General features: G+C 30.5%; 1 protein-coding gene across 1 annotated transcript; it reads right to left on the bottom strand.

The window, feature by feature from the left end:
- Positions 1 to 9,603: 9,603 nt before the first annotated feature.
- LOC146901061 (caffeoyl-CoA O-methyltransferase 1-like) lies at positions 9,604 to 13,739 on the bottom strand. The gene is made up of 5 exons (XM_085739399.1): positions 13,588 to 13,739; positions 13,429 to 13,508; positions 10,348 to 10,492; positions 9,920 to 10,051; positions 9,604 to 9,819 (listed from the first exon to the last, which is right to left on the bottom strand). The coding sequence occupies exons 1-5, from the start codon at positions 13,675 to 13,677 to the stop codon at positions 9,676 to 9,678; spliced, it is 591 nt and encodes a 196-aa protein (XP_085595525.1). The 5' UTR covers positions 13,678 to 13,739; the 3' UTR covers positions 9,604 to 9,675.
- Between the last annotated feature and the right edge of the window lie 2,738 nt (positions 13,740 to 16,477).

Genomic DNA, 16,477 nt, shown 5'->3' with positions numbered 1-16,477 from the left:
TAATTAAAGAGTTTATATTTTTATGTTTATAAATCATGGAAATTCTGCACATTATTATTTTTTATTTAAGACATATATCTCAAAGGATCAACAATATTTTGAATGAAATTAATTTGGTACAAACTTTTTAAATAAATGATCACGTTGTAATATTTGAAATAAACATTGTAATATTTTGAATGAAATTTATTTGGTACGAACTTTCTAAATAAGATATCTATTTTTTTCCTTTCATTCACGACATTTGTTTCCAAATACTTGGGAGAAATAAAATATTTCAAGTGATTGTTATTAGTTGTTGTGTATGTTTATAGCAAAGGATTGTTATTAGTTGTTGTGTATGTTTCTGAATACGATACATTTTTTTTTCTTTCCGGAAGTGCCTCTAAATATGCCATATTATTCATTAAGTGATAGCACATGAGGCTATATTTAGTGTGCGTCTTATAAAAATCCAAATATCACGTGAATTAGACTTGACTTCTAAATAACACTTTTTTTATTGCATCCAAACATATTTTCACTAGAAGAAAACAAATCAAATGGATCTTCACCTTCCATTGAAATAATGAAAAAGAAATATTGATGAGGGAAAAAAATAAGATAGAGAAGAAAAACTGGTGATCGAGTGGAGAGGGAGAAAATTCCTAATACTTTGAAAACTACAATTTCTAAAAAAAAATTGTCAACAAGAGATAATGATCAACCACTAATAAAATCATATAAGTTCATTATCACTTAATATATGTTAATATAAGACACGACAATGAATTCATAAATATTTTAGAAAGGTAAAATTGCATATTAGAATTTTCCAATTACACTCATGATATTTTTAATGATTAATTTTTTTAAATAAATATATCAATGACATTAAATGTACAAAATGTTAGTGATTGATTACTAAACAATTTTATGTGCTTATTTTTTTCACCGTACCATTAAAGTAGTAAGTTTGTTATTACTACTATGTAAACCAAATAATTATTTTATCTATTTGGTCTATGGGTGTTAAGAGTCTCACATCGGATAGGTGATGACCTGACAATGTGTTTATAAATGGGGGCAATCATCACATCACAAGCCGGTTTTGTGGGGTTGTGTTAGGCCCGACCACGGTTTTTAAGAATGGGTGCAACAAAGTTGTTTAAAGGTTCATAATTACATACTGAATATGTTTCTTACAAGTTGGTACACATTTTTACTAAAAAAATTAGTTTTGTAAATATTTATATAAAAAAACTCCAAAAAAGATATATGAAAAAAACATTTGAATACCTTATTTATTAAAGGATGCGAGATTTTACTTAACTCTAACAAACTTGACATTAGAGAGGAAAATTGAAATCATAATTATTATTGTCGAATTCAAGAACGTGAGGCAAAAGAATTGTTCAAATTGAAGTGTGAAAATATTTTGGAGATATATGCATTGCGTGGATCACCAAACTTAATAACAAATTTATAAGGTCAAATAAGTTTTTTGGATGAGTGTTACAAGAATCACTTTAATTCTTACATATAAAAACAAAAAGAATTCTATGGTGCAGAAATAATAATTTAAAGATAATACATTTAATAATTCAGTACTTACATCTTTAAAAAAATCACAAATTATATGTACCGATATTTTTTTAACAATTTAATTAGGATTGATTTTTTTCTTTTAAATACCATAAGACTCAATATAAAGTGAAGACCGGAGAGTCAATATTGTACTTGATAATTATCATAAAATGCATGTTTTATATGTAAGAGTGAAGATTCAATTTATTCTTTGGGAAATATTATAAGTAACACATATCTTTAGAGAAGGAAACCAAGTGGCGGATTCTCTTGCAAACTTTGGATTAAACATGGACTCTTTTGTTTTCTGGTCTTGCATACCTTTGTTTGCAAGGGAATATTATGTAAGGAACATGACTGGTATTCCAAATTTTAGGTTTTCTTCTCATTGAGGAAGTCTTGGTTTGGTCCCCTTCCTCATTTTGTAATCTCTCTTTTTTGACTAATATATATTTTGGGGGTTGCTAGCGTCTTTGCTACACCCTTTTTGGCTTAATAAAAATGTATTTCAAAACTACGCTGTTATGGGTATGAACAAAATTAATTATCGATGAGGAGACCTATTTCAAAATAAGAAAACATGTTTTTGTATCCACGCCTACATGTGTTCTGGGTCGGTTTTCATTGTAATCTATTACTCGATGCAATCAAGTTTCATTAGGTTGGATCAACAAATAATAGCACATAACTTTTTAACAAATATCTTAAATATATATATATATATATATATATATATATATATATATAATTAAAAGGTTTGTCTAACATGTGCAATATTGCATATGTTAAAGTAACTAAAAGCGGCAACTATTTATTGAAAAACAACAATTATTTATTAAAAAATTATATATTAATAGAAAATACACAAGTTCCAAATCAAACATACTACTTTAAACTTCTTAACATGTGCAAATTTGCACATGATATAAAAACCCTTTAATTAAATGACATTATATATTATAAAAAAACTGAAGACTTGGACTAGATTCTACTGTTTAAAATTTGAACACTTGAATTTAATTGAAACACTTTGAATCTCTAAGGCATGGACCTAATATATAATAGTGTGAACATTAGGACAGTGACAAGAAGAAACGTGTTGTATAGCTGAAGTACAATGTTAAATGAGCAGAGGTGGATACATCGATGCCTGAATGAAGTAAAAAATAAGCAAGGGTCCCACATCTTTGTGAACAAGTGTGGGTAAAGAAGTTAGTTCATGAGAGTAGGATCTGTTTTTGAACATGGAATAAAGGCACTCTTACTTGAACATATATGGAAATGATTGACGTTATGAGTAGGAGGAAGATTAATTTTATGTGCCAACAAGAAACTAAGTGGGTGGGTGAAAAGGCGAAAGAATTAGATAGTTCAGTATTTAAGCATTGTAAACTGGAATAGTTAGATCAAGAAATGGTGTAGGCATTATTGAGGATAAGGAATGGAAAAAAGATATTTTGAATGTAAAGAGGATAGGGAGATTGGATCGTAGCCCACAAATTTGTAGTTTAATAAGACATCTTTAATTTATTTTTTTGAAAGGAAATAAGACATCTTTAATGTTATTAGTGTTTACTCACCTTGGATAGGTTTGAAAGAATATCCTAAAGTAAAATTTTGGAAGGATTTGAAAGGCTTAATTAAAGTGTAAGGAGTGTTTGATAACTTTTGAAGGTGTGAATGAGGGTATAACCTTGGGGAGAAAAACGCATTTGGTAAATCCATCCTAGATTTTTTGTTGTCTTTTAATCTTACTTTAGGAAAAGAAAAGGGAATATTATTACATACAAGAGTGAGATATCATGTTCTCAGATAGATTTATTTCTTATTGGCAATTCTGACATAAATATTTGTTTGGACTTAAAGTTTTACCTGGAGAGAGTTTGATTATCCAACATATAATATTGGCTATGGATGTAAGGGTTAAGAGAAGACCAAAGATGAGATGTCATGATTGGGATACAAGGATCAAGTGGTGGAATTTAAAGGATGAAAAACATAGTGTTTTCCTACAAAAGATTTTAAAGGAAGGTTGTGCAAAACTACATAGAAGCGAAAATGATATGTGAAACAAGATGACGTATGAGATTAGCAAAGCAGCAAAAGAGACACTAGGAGAATTAATAGATTTTGAACCTAGCTATGAGTAAAGAATCTTGGTGGAACCAAAATGTTCAAATTAAAGTGAGAATCAAAAGAGAATGTTTTAAAGTGTGGTACACGTGTAAAAGTACAAATATGTAGGAAAATTATAAGAGAGCTAAGAAAGGGACTGATAAGGCATTGAATGCAGCAAGATCACAAGTTTTTGATGAGTTATACCAATTCTTACACGCCAATGAGGGAGAAAAGTTTATATATATTCTTGCTAAGGGACAAAAAAGTAAGAAAAGATATATGGATCAAGTGAGGGGTATTAAAATGGAAGCAAGTAAAATTATTGTCCAGAAAAGAGATATAAAGGGTACATGGAAGTAGTATTTTCAAAAATTATTTAATGAAGGTTATGACATATATATTACCATAATCGAACATGATAGACATCAGAGAGGAGAAACTATAACTATTATCATCAAATTCAAGAACACAAGGTAAAAGAAGTGTTGAAATGGGAAAACACCCAATACCAAATTTTATATCAAACAGACCTCTCCATAAGGTAATTAGTCAATTTTAAACTAAGGTAATGATTACAGTGATTAAAAGTTCATAAATATCTCAAAAGTAGGGATAATATTTAGAGACTTGCATGTTACATATCAATATATTTCTACAATTGGTACGGGTTCGAAGTGAGTATCTATATCTCTATTACCCGCACCATATCCGTATTTTGAAATTGAGGAAAATCCAAACCCAGACAAAGGAGAAAATCCGTCAAATCGAGATGAGTTCAGTCGGGTATCTGTGTGTACAAGTTTTATTGCCATGCCTAAGTTTCACAAGCCAATCATGGGCTACCATAGATCTTATAAAAAACCATTTTAAAAAGGTGAATTTGAAAATAGTAAATATAAGTTTTTTTTTTTAAATGTCAATGTAAAATAGTCTTGGTCCAAATATCATTATGTTGGAGAGATTGAAACAGTTGTCATTTATTTTAATGACAAATGTTAGTAATTATTTGTAACATTAATCTTTACTCTTTCGTTTCAGTTTGACCACAATATCTCAAACTTCTTATTCCTTAACTCAAACCATTTGAACTATTCAACCCCTTGAAACAATTTATTAGTTAGGATAAAGATACTAATTTAAAATAAAATATAGTTGCAAACTACATATACTTTATATTTTTAAAAGCAAATATCTTAATACAACTATATAATATTTTTTACGAAAACTACACAAAATTACAAGTTATATTTTTTGTAAAAAAACTTTACAATTTATACTAAAGTTACTTTAAATTTATATATCAAATAACTTAAATATTCACTAACTTTGTGTAAATTAATTTTCAATTTAAAAAATATATATATAGTTAAACTTATATAAATACGTAAATTCTTCGAGTAAAAGTAAATAAAATATGTACGTTAATTTCCCGTGCTTCATGAGAACAGGTTTATACAGCAATATATAGAATAGAAAGAAAGAATTTAAATACGAGTGTATGCACGTAAGAAAACAATAGCTTGAGTAAAACAAAGATAAATTCAAGGTTACCTAATAAAGTAGGCACACCAGATAGCTTTTCACTATTTTTTTTAGACAGCAAATATTATTCTTCGTTGAGAGGGCGTAGGAAACGCCAAGTACTCGCAAAAATGAACAGAGGATGAATACAAGAACCAACAAAGGCAACACGCCTGCACCCAAAAAATCATGAGGCCAAGGTGTACACTAGGTTGCCTTAATCAAAGACCAAACCCAGCAAAGAATCACGATAAACCGTGGTGCTGCCTACACGATAGTACCCCTGTCTCACAATCTAATGCCCACAAATATCCTCTAAAAAGTCGCAGCTGCACAGCAGCAAAGCTGCACTACAACAGGCCAAAATACCTGCAACTAAAAAACAAAAAAGCCAAGCGGACGCAACAACAATTATGAACATACAGAAGCCTCCCAGCCAGCTGCTACATCACGTAATAGCAGGTTAACATGAGGTCAACACACCCACAGATAATGCAAACAACATAAGGTTAATGCATGACCTACTATCGATGCCACAAAACTGTCATATATAGATTTCCACTATGTATATCTTGATTAATTTGTTCACATTTTCTGTTCTTTAATTGATTAATTTTTCACGTTATCTAGATTAGTGAGCATTCATGACATCATTTTGTAGCAGTTCCAATATCTATTTATTTTCGCGTTAAATAAATAATGGCTTGGGAACTCCTTTACAAATAAGCTTAATTTTTTAGTTTGAGTTAAGCTAAAAGAAGCTTTTTTGGATTAAGAATTGAGTCGTAACTTTAATGTCATTTTTTTCGTTGTATTGCATATATTCTCTTACTATCATTATGACAAAGACAGAAGTGAAAATAAGCATGTTTCAAGACATAATGATATTTTTTTTTTAAGGCCAGAACATGTTGTAATTGTCATTGATGAGAATTAGAACAAATGGCATGTCATTATGCAACTTTAAAGGGAAAAGATGCACTTAAAATGCATTAAGAGGTAACATAAAACTTCAAAATAAAAACATATCTCCACTGAGATATATTTGTTAGTGTTGTCTCCGCTGCACTTTTCTTTGTGTACTCCTTTGTTGTTGTTTTTTAAGCAACACAAGTCAAATACTGCTTGGAATTCTGGGGTGACGATTTTAGCATCAGGGTGCAAATGACATGGACGAGGCAATTATTTTTATAAAAGTTTCTTAGACAAATAATTTATTTCAAATGGTTCCAAGATCAGTTATCTCTCTTTTTCTCAAAATGAAATGCTTATGTAAAGGAAGTGGAGAGAAACTACTCATGTTATTGATGAAGATGTGAAGAAAAACAGTACTTCACTAATAAAAAAATAGGGATAAGGGTGATACATTTGAAGACTATTACACATTAAGAAATTTAACACATTCCAACCTTGATGACAAGGTTGTTTTCGAGGGGTGTGTTTTTTAGGATATAGTAAAGGCTGATTAGAGTAGTTTAAGTAGTTAAGAGGTACTTTTTGGAAGATATAGTAAAGAACAAACTAAGAGTTACTAACTTTACAATACCATTTAGCATTTTCCATATTTTTTAGGCTGATATGTTTAAATATAAAGGATTCTCATATAAAGCTAATATATTTTCTCTCTCTTCAACGTGCACACATATGCAAGGTGTTAATATTAATTGCGTGACTTCACATTTAATATGCAGATCTGCGTATAGGTGACGATGACTTGAAGAACCTGTGTTTGATTGAAATTGAAATGCTGCTTCAGGAAAACGGATGGTCTCTTACTGAATTCAAATCTATGCCCAGGCCAAACGCAGCAGACGTGCCAACTTTCACAAACAAGCTTATCGTTGATGAGCTAAATTACAACAATGATGAACTGAAAAGACACACACTAATATGTTACTGATGTTGACTGATGAACAAAGATGTGTGCATGACAAGATCATGGAGTCCATTGGTTCTGACGACAGTGGTTTCTTCTTCTTATATGGTTACGGTGGTACTGGAAAAACCTTTATATGGAAAACATTGTCGGCTGCTGTTAGATCGAAGGGGTTAATTGTATTGAATGATGCATCCAGTGGTATAGCGGCTCTTCTATTACCAGGTGGAAGAACCGCGCACTCGACGCTGACAGTCCCTATTAAGATTAATGAAGCATCATCGCTTACGATGGAAAAGGATAGTCTTAGGGGAAGACCTGGTGCGTGCTGCAAAGTTGATAATTTGGGATGAGGCTCCAATGATGCACCGATGGTGTTTTGAGGCAGTTGACCGATCAATGCTTGATATCATGTCCAAGAATGATCCCCTAAACGAGTTTAGACCTTTTGGTGGAATGACAGTAGTTTTAGGTGGTGATTTCAGGCAGATATTGCCTGTTGTCCGAAAAGGATCGAGGCAGGATATTATTGATGCCTCAATCAATTCATCAAAGATATGGGCTTATTGTAATGTGTCGAGGCTTACTGTTAATATGAGATTGGGTGCATCTTCGGTACCTGCAGAGCAGTAAGAAATTGCTAATTTTGGCAAATGGATACTCTCAATTGGAGACGACAACGACGCTTCGAATGAGAATGGTGAAATGAAGGTAGAAATTCCTGAAGATTTGCTCATACCAAACACAAAAAATCCGTTGATGTCACTTATAGACTTTGTGTATCCCGATTTGAATGATAATCTTGGTGACCCACTATTTTCCAAGAAAGGGGAATACTCGCACCAACGCTTTATTCAGTTGAGCATGTTAACGAATATATGATGTCACTGGTTCCAGGTGAAGAGAAAGAGTATTTAAGCTCTGATTCTGTTTGTCGATTGGGTGAAAATTCTGATGTCCAAAGCGAGTGATTCACAACGGAATTTCTTAATGGTATTAAGAGCTCTGGAATTCCAAATCACCGGTTGAAACTAAGGTGGGATGTCCAATTATGCTGATGAGAAACATCGATCAGGCCAATGGACTGTGTAATGGTACGAGGCTAACAGTTACACATCTAGGGAATAGCACGATAGCTGCTACCGTAATTACAGGTAAAAGGGCAGGTATCAGGGTATTCATTCCCAGGATGAATCTTACTCCAAGTGATCCAGAACTACCCTTCAAATTCAGGCGCATGCAGTTTCCATTGACGCTTTGTTTTGCAATGACAATAAATAAAAGTCAGGGTCAATCTTTATTTCGAATGGGAGTTTATCTTCCTAAGCCCGTGTTCACGCATGGACAACTCTATGTTGTTGTCTCTCGAGTTACTTCTAGAAAAGGTTTGAAGCTGCTCATCTTGGATGAAGATAATAATGTTTGCAAGGAGACCACAAATGTTGTGTATCGTGAAGTTTTTCAAAAAGTATGATCATTGGTTATGTTTTAGAATTGTTGTTGCTATAATTTAGAAAACTAAAGTTGCGTATTGTTTGGAAGTCATTTTTTTTAATTTCTTTGTAAGGCGTACTGGTCATTACGGGACATGCAATTTCTATATAAGCAGATCCTCCTGCCATTGACTTTTAATTGATGCACTTTTTAGGTATAACAATACGTGGAACTTTTTTTTTACATCGTTGTTACCCTAAAATACAATATTTACATTAAACCATTGGTTTTATAAAAAATAAAAACAAATAACAATCGGCGTTTCTGTAGCCCAAACTATATTTATACACACCCGTAAAAAGTTTAACGTTTGCATTCACAGACTAGGTGTATGCATCTGACACTGACTATTATATAAAAAAATACAAATTTTTAGTTTTTATGATTAATAAAATACATTATGTCAACAAATAATAATATACAGTACGCCGACGTATTTTTGCAAAAATATTGCATATGCTAAGTTTATCAATGAGTACATCTTATACTACAAATAATTAGTATAAGTATAAATTAAAATACTTTAATCTTTATGTGCAATGTTTAAATATTTTAAAATATATACAAAATTAACAAAATTAAGATGATATTTTTTTCCATATCAATTTTAAATTATAACCACACTTATAACTTTAAGATAACATAATATAAAATCTATACATTTGATGAAAAAAGTTTTTTATTTCCCCGTGCTTGGCACGGGTCACTATACTAGTAGAAGGAGAAAATGAAGACTTTACGAAAAATGTAGTTTTTAAAGATATTCTTTTATCGCAATCATAACAATGTTTCTTTCACATAAAATGTCATTTATACATTTATGTTATGATGTTACTAATTAATATTAGAATAAACAATAAAAGATCATTATTTTTTCTTTCTTTTATATGCAGACAAACTAAAATATGTTGAGTTCATAAATAATTGTTATATAACTTGACAATATTTTGTTTATAAATCAATATATCAATAATTTCCATTAATATTTAAAAATTTAAAAAATTTAATCAAAATTATACAAACAAACATAATAAAATAATCACATGCGTTAGCGCAGTAGAAAGAGCGGACAGACAGGCACGATAGTGCCCGTCTTTCCGCTAGTTATATATAAATAAAACAATTTTTTCTTTGCCCGTCTTTCCCCCAATTTTAACAAGATCAAGCACCCTCTTGTGATAGTTTATGTAGTTATTCTTGTCAGCATCCACAAAAATAAAGTCAAATGCCCCCTTGTTATTTTCCTGCAAAATTAATAGAGTATTTTTTATTCTAAGTTTGTAAAACGTGCATGGATAAAATCAAAATCAAATTAATCATGTTGGTGAGAAATGATGTACGCACATCTTGAAGAAGTTGGTCAAGAAGAGGGAGAGCAGGTCCTTGTCTAAAGTCAATCTTGTGAGCTACTCCAGCTTTTTCAATCACGGGCAATCCCAGCTCATAATATTCACGACTCATGTCAACAGCTAACACCTAATAAAATAAATCAACCATGAGTTACACATGAAACAAAAAGATAAGTTTAAAATGAACTCCACTAAAAAACATAAGAGGAGTGATTACAATTTACAACACCATTTCTTAAATATTTTCTCCCGTCATTTTTATAACAGACAAATGGATCAACAAAAGTTGATGTGTTGATCGGTTTGTCTCTTATAAAAAGAACTGGATGAAGTAATTATTCGAAATCACAACTACGTACAATAACACTCAACAAAATACAATTAAAAACTTTATCCATAAAATAATATAAGTTGGAGCCTCACCTTTCCATCCTTGGGAAGAGCAAGAGCAGTGGTGAGTAGAGAGTAACCGGTGTACACACCAATTTCCATAGTATTTTTAGCATTGATGAGCTTGATTAACATGCTTATAAGTTGTCCTTCATCAGCGGGTATAGCCATAATTTTTCTGTTTTACAACATTGATAGTTTATATTACTAGACTCTTGACCCGTGCTACCGCACGGGTCCTACCGCTTAAAAGTTAATCGAATAAGTCGCAACAATGTAACCATATATAGTTAATAGAAGTTTTATAAACATTTAAAAGACCCGTGCTCAAATAGATTCGTACATTATAATTGGCAACGCAACATCACTTTTTGAAATTCAGGTGAATATCGAGAAAAAAAAAGGATAACACCTTGAAATATATTACAACTTTTGTCATTGCGGTTGCATTCTCACTATATTAAGGAAGCCATTCTTAGAATTTAAAAAAAAAAAAATTGTAGGCATAAACTTTGTGTTAAAAAAAAAGGTAGAAATATAAGTTGCATCAATAAGGTAGCAATATTATGACTTTTCTTATTGCGGATGTATTGTCACTATATTAAGGACACCATTCTATGAAGCTTAAAAAAACATTCTGTAGGAATGTTGTTGTGTTAAAAAAAAAAAAAGGAAGAATAATGACTTGCATTAATAAGATAGAAGTTTAGTCACAATAGCCTAAACTATAATAGTTGACTTAAGATCTAACATGATTGGTTTACATGATCTTCTGGCTGTTTAGTCTTTTGATTTGAAAATCTGCAACTAAATTATAAGGAGACGACACCAATATATAGAAAGTATTATTATAAGGAGACGACACCAATATATAGAAAGTATTACATGTGAATGACCATTCACTTCTTGCAGTAATAATTCCTATTCATTGCAGCCATAAAAGCAATTAATTACTGTCAAATGTTTTGTAATGCATTATGATGTTTTCCAATTCCAAAAGTTGTTAGTGTCAATCATAAATACCAATAGTTGACATTTGGTTTGGTCATTGGATAGCATTAACGAACTATCTATTGATTGAAATAATTTGACCTCTGCAATAATAAGTATTAATTTATCTTTTATTCACAATTGCATATCATTAAGTTCCATAAATATTTGAAATTCGAATTGTAGATCTTTAAGTGAGTTTTCAAATTCGACTGGTGTCGCCTATAAGCTATAACTAATATCATTAAGTTCCATTAAGTTCCATATGAATGACGTGATTGAAGAAGGTTTAGTACTTGCAAATGATATTTGAAAATCTGCAACTAAATTATAAGGAGACGACACCAATTTATAGAAAGTATTACATGTGAATGACCATTCACTTCTTGCAGTAATAATTCCTATTCATTGCAGCCATAAAAGCAATTACTGTCAAATGCTTTGTAATGCATTATGACGTTTCCAATTCCAAAAGTTGTTAGTGTCAATCATAAATACCAATAGTTGACATTTGGCGTGGCCATTGAATAACATTATTGAACTATCTATTGATTGAAATAATTTGACCTCTGCAATAATAAGTATTAATTTATCTTTTATTCACAATTGCATATCCTTAAGTTCCAAAAATATTTGAAATTCGAATTTTAGGTCTTTAAATGTGTTTTCAAATTCGACTGGTGTCGCCTATAAGCTATAACTAATATCATTAAGTTCTATTAAGTTCTATATGAATGACGTGATTGAAGAAGGTTTAGTACTTGCAAATGATATTTGAAAAATGTTAGACTTGATGAACAACATATGTATGGAAATAAACTAATTATCCTTTCCTAACCATACTTAATTGTTATATGCTATTTCAAACTGTTTTATGTTGACATAAAATTTTTGATATGCTAATACATTGACAGTATATTTAAATTAAAAATGTTAGACTTCAGGCACATTTAAGAAGTGAAAGTATATACAAAGCCTTAGTTGTCGAGTCGAAATAACCACTGAAATAAGTTTTGAATAATATTTTTTTCCAGAGTTTTAGCCTAATTGTAAATACACATGTGATTAGCCATCGTTGACTTCAGAACAGATCACACATATTACTCAAAAAAAACTATCAAATAGAATTTGAAACAGAAGTGCAGAATTATAAATTTTATCCATAGATGTTGTTTGGATTACAAAACCATCAACACAGAAGATAAATACTCAAACTAAATAGAAAAACGCAGAAAAGAAAGCAATTAAAAATGAGTCGTTGATGAATATCACATCTGCATCATACATGCCAATAACCCCTTGATCACGTTTACGACAAATTCATTGAATGCAAAAAACCAAACAAAGAACAAAATGAATAACAATGAATTATTCAATATTAGAAATGTGGAATACAAAAGCTGAAATTAACAATTAACCTTGCAAGGTAAAAGAAGCTTCCGAGAGCGACCCCGACACAATGAAGAGCGAATTCCGATGTGGTGTACAACGGCGGTGGTTCAACTCCGACGTGGTGGAAAGTGAGTGGGTTTTGTAGATGATGAAGAGATGAAGACATTGATGCTTTTAATTTAGTGGGAGAAGGACGAAAAATGATCAAAATGAAGGTAGAAGATGAAGGGTTGGTGTGTGTTTTTGAAGAAGGAGAGGAGAAGGGTTTGTGTTGTTACGCGTGAGAGAGAACGTGGGTTGTTAATTGAATTGGCATTAACTACGTTTTCAATTGCCATTAAAAGTGTGTTAATTGTTTTCAATTGCATTAAAAGTTTGTTGTTCGTTTTCAATTAGCATTAACTAAGTTATATGAGAGAAAATGAGGAGTTTGAGAATAGAGATCGAATCAACGGGTGAGATTAGATTAGCATGTTTAGGAGGGAAAAATGCTAGGGATTAGGGCAAATTAGGGCAACATGTTTGCTAACCAAGTCTAGCTTTTATAATAAAGGATATATAAATAAAACAATTTTTTCTTTTCAAAGAATATTTATAAATGTATTTACATTTACTTCCCTCTAATAAAATGATTAAGAATAGTATGAAAATAAAATCATATCAAAACTAATAACAAAATATAAAAAACTAAAACTATAATTTTTTTTTGTCTTGGAGGTAGTATAATCTTACTGTGAGTGGTTTTCTGTTAACTCACGAAGCTCCTTCAAGCAAGGGTGCTCTCGTGGAAACACACTGGTCTCGAGTATATACTGAACAATATATGAAATTTGATGTGTCAAATTTTTTTATTAAATCAAAAATTCAAAATTGTAGTGAGTGAATATATACTTGATATAGTGCATCACTCTGAAGGAGAGACTTGTGAACTAAATATGTATGTGGAATGAGTTGCGGTTTCTCTTCATTATTGACAGCCATCTCTTGTGTACTAATCTTAATTAATGTTTTTTTGGACTATGATCAAATGATATCTCAATGATGAAGAATTAAAGCTCCAAAAGCTGTCCAATTTATAGAGGTGAGTGTTGTGCCATAGACAATCCTTTCATTTTCATTAGATTAATCAAATTAATATATAATACTAGTATTTTAAGAAATTCGTTACAGTTTTCTTTGACTAAGAAAGTTCTTACATTATAGGAGGACAATTAAACTCCCAGATAATAGGATAGTCCTTCTTGTCAAAAAAATAATAATATTATTTTCTCTATAGTCCTATTGGCATCGTTATAAAGGGAGTTGTTTGACATTAATTTTGTAGGCTTGTGCTGTTCTCGACCAAATAGTCAGGTGACATGATTCAAAATAATGTTTTTTGACTACTATAAAGTAGTAAATAAGAAAAAAAAGATCACAATGACATCCATTAAAATATTGTAAATTATATCAATAGTCCAGCTTATATGTTATGTATGTCTCTATCGGGAAACTTTGCACATATTGAAATTCATTCACAATCGTCGTTACAAACAACTCACATTTATTTTGTCATTGATCTTTATGTTCATACCAGAGTGAACAACATTAGTGTTTAGTGCCTTCTTGAAATTCTCTCAATTCTTGCAAAATGTGTGCTCATTTCCTATTTTAATAAAGCATATTTTGATTTTGAGGAAGCTTAAACATTGAATGCTTTAACTTTGATATGTAATGTTGTGTTTCAGTTGTGGTTTTAGTTTTTGCTTTTGTTTTTGAGGAAGGGTTGAATTTTATTATCACTTTATTTAAGTACTTCTTGTACTCAAATTTTTATATATGTTTGAAATCTTGTAGGAGATTTCTCCTTTTTGTTTTTAATATATATAGTATATATTTTCCATTAAAAAAACATTTAAGAAAGATAAAAAACTAAAACGAAGAAAATGAAATAAAAAATTCAAATAAATATATTTGATAAAAGATAAATGACGAAATATATATTTAAGTAAAAAATAAAATAAATAAAGCATGATTCATATTTCATAAAAACCTTCAAAAAGATAGAGCATGATTTTAGCCCATACGTGAAAGAAGGAATGAATACGTAATTAGTCTTGATGAAATTAGGTGGTAAAGAACGAGACTAGATGTGGTAAATAGGTTAGTCCGTTTACTTTTTTTAAAATATTTTCAGTATCATTTTTTTAAAATTTAAAGTAGATGAAATGAAAGATTATTAAGTGAACAATTATAACTGATAGTTATAATTAAGTTTGTGACCAAACATGTGTGTCTCATGGTAGATCTAAACAATTGTAAAAGAAAATGTGAAGAAAATATTAGATCCTAATCTATAAGCATACCATCTTTTATGATGTTTCACCTAGGGGTGTTCGCGGTGCGGTTTGGATCGGTTTTGAGGTAAAATGTCAACCGATCCAAAATAAAAATCACATGCGGTTCGGTTCGGTTTGGATGAGTATTCTAAAAAAATCCAAACCGAACCGATCCAAATATATGCGGTTTAATTTGGATCGGTTTTTGGATGTCCAAAATGCAAAATATATTTTTTTATTTACTCTTTTTTGAAGAATATAATTTTTTTCTTAATATTAATATTACACAAACACCGTAAAATAATAGGTTTGATGCAAAATATATTAAAAAAATAAAATTATAGTATGAAAATTATCAATTATTTTTGAAACATATGAAGTAATAATAATATAGATTAAATTAGTGCAATGTATAAGATTAAAATTTAACAAACAACATAATAATGCAATTTATAATACTAATAAATGAATAAATAAGTATTAATATTTATTTTTGCGGTTCGGTTCGGTTTGGTTCGGTTTTGAAAAAGTGATCCGAAATCCGATCCGATCTTAGCGGTTTTTACAAAACAACATCCAAACGCATCCAAATATATTCGGTTTTTTGCGGTTTTCGGTTTTTTTGGATCGGTTTGCGGTTTTATTTTGGATCGGTTTGGATTTGAACACCCCTAGTTTCACCCCTTTTCTCGCTTTCTCATATACTTATATTCTTTCAAGATGTTGTATTGGGAGACGGGTTATAAAAAACTTATGTGTTACTCTGACTCTCTTCATATGATGCAGTTAGTGATAAATAACGGTTTTATCATTATGCAAATATCTTGGAACTCATTGAAATTATATTGGTAATTTTTATTCATCATATCCTTCTACAGGGTAATTTGTATGCAGACATCCTCGCTAAACGGGTTTCTAGTTCGGATCATCTTGTCATCTTTTAAGAACCCCATCATGTTTATAATCTGCTCTATTGGATGATGTTTTAGATGTATCTTTTCCAATGACTTAATTTTCCTCGTTTTCTCATGTAACAAGAAAAAAAAATCTCTCCAGTGTTATACCCTAATTTTGGACCTAAAAATACTTGTTCAAAATTTTCTTTCATCTTTGATATATGTCTATCACTTTTGAAGAATTGCCAATTTGCTATTGTTTACACTGACATTTCACTCTGCTTTATCTCTCAACTTAGCTTTACAAATCTTTTAACTGTGTATTTGTCCATGTTTTCTTGCATTTCAAGTCATTTGAATTTGTTTCTGATCAATTGCATCTTTCTCTGCATCTTATTTCAAATATTATTTGCAAAATTCATGGAAAAAGGGTATTTTAGTCATTTCCTGCATTCAAACTCATTTTAGTCTTTAAAAATTGTTTGAGTCTTTTCAACTGGTTAGAATAAGTCTTTATTTCAATTCCATGTCAAAATCCATTTTAAGAATTGCATTTGAAGTCATTTT

This window comes from Medicago sativa, chromosome 8, assembly GCF_051527215.1.
Source record: "Medicago sativa cultivar Bolivia chromosome 8, Bolivia_mono, whole genome shotgun sequence".
Lineage (NCBI taxonomy): Eukaryota > Viridiplantae > Streptophyta > Magnoliopsida > Fabales > Fabaceae > Medicago > Medicago sativa.
Note: the sequence above shows the minus strand (reverse complement) of the source record. Positions and strands in the feature narration are given on the sequence as shown.

What these genes read in the sequence shown, in the direction of transcription:
- LOC146901061 (XM_085739399.1), bottom strand. Translation starts at nt 13,677, where the DNA reads ATGGCTGTCAATAATGAAGAGAAACCGCAACTCATTCCACATACATAT. An exon ending in TTAACAGAAAACCACTCACA is followed by an intron (nt 10,493 to 13,428) that starts GTAAGATTATAC and finishes GTTGTAAAACAG; the next exon opens with AAAAATTATGGCTATACCCG. An exon ending in CTCTTCCCAAGGATGGAAAG is followed by an intron (nt 10,052 to 10,347) that starts GTGAGGCTCCAA and finishes TTATTTTATTAG; the next exon opens with GTGTTAGCTGTTGACATGAG.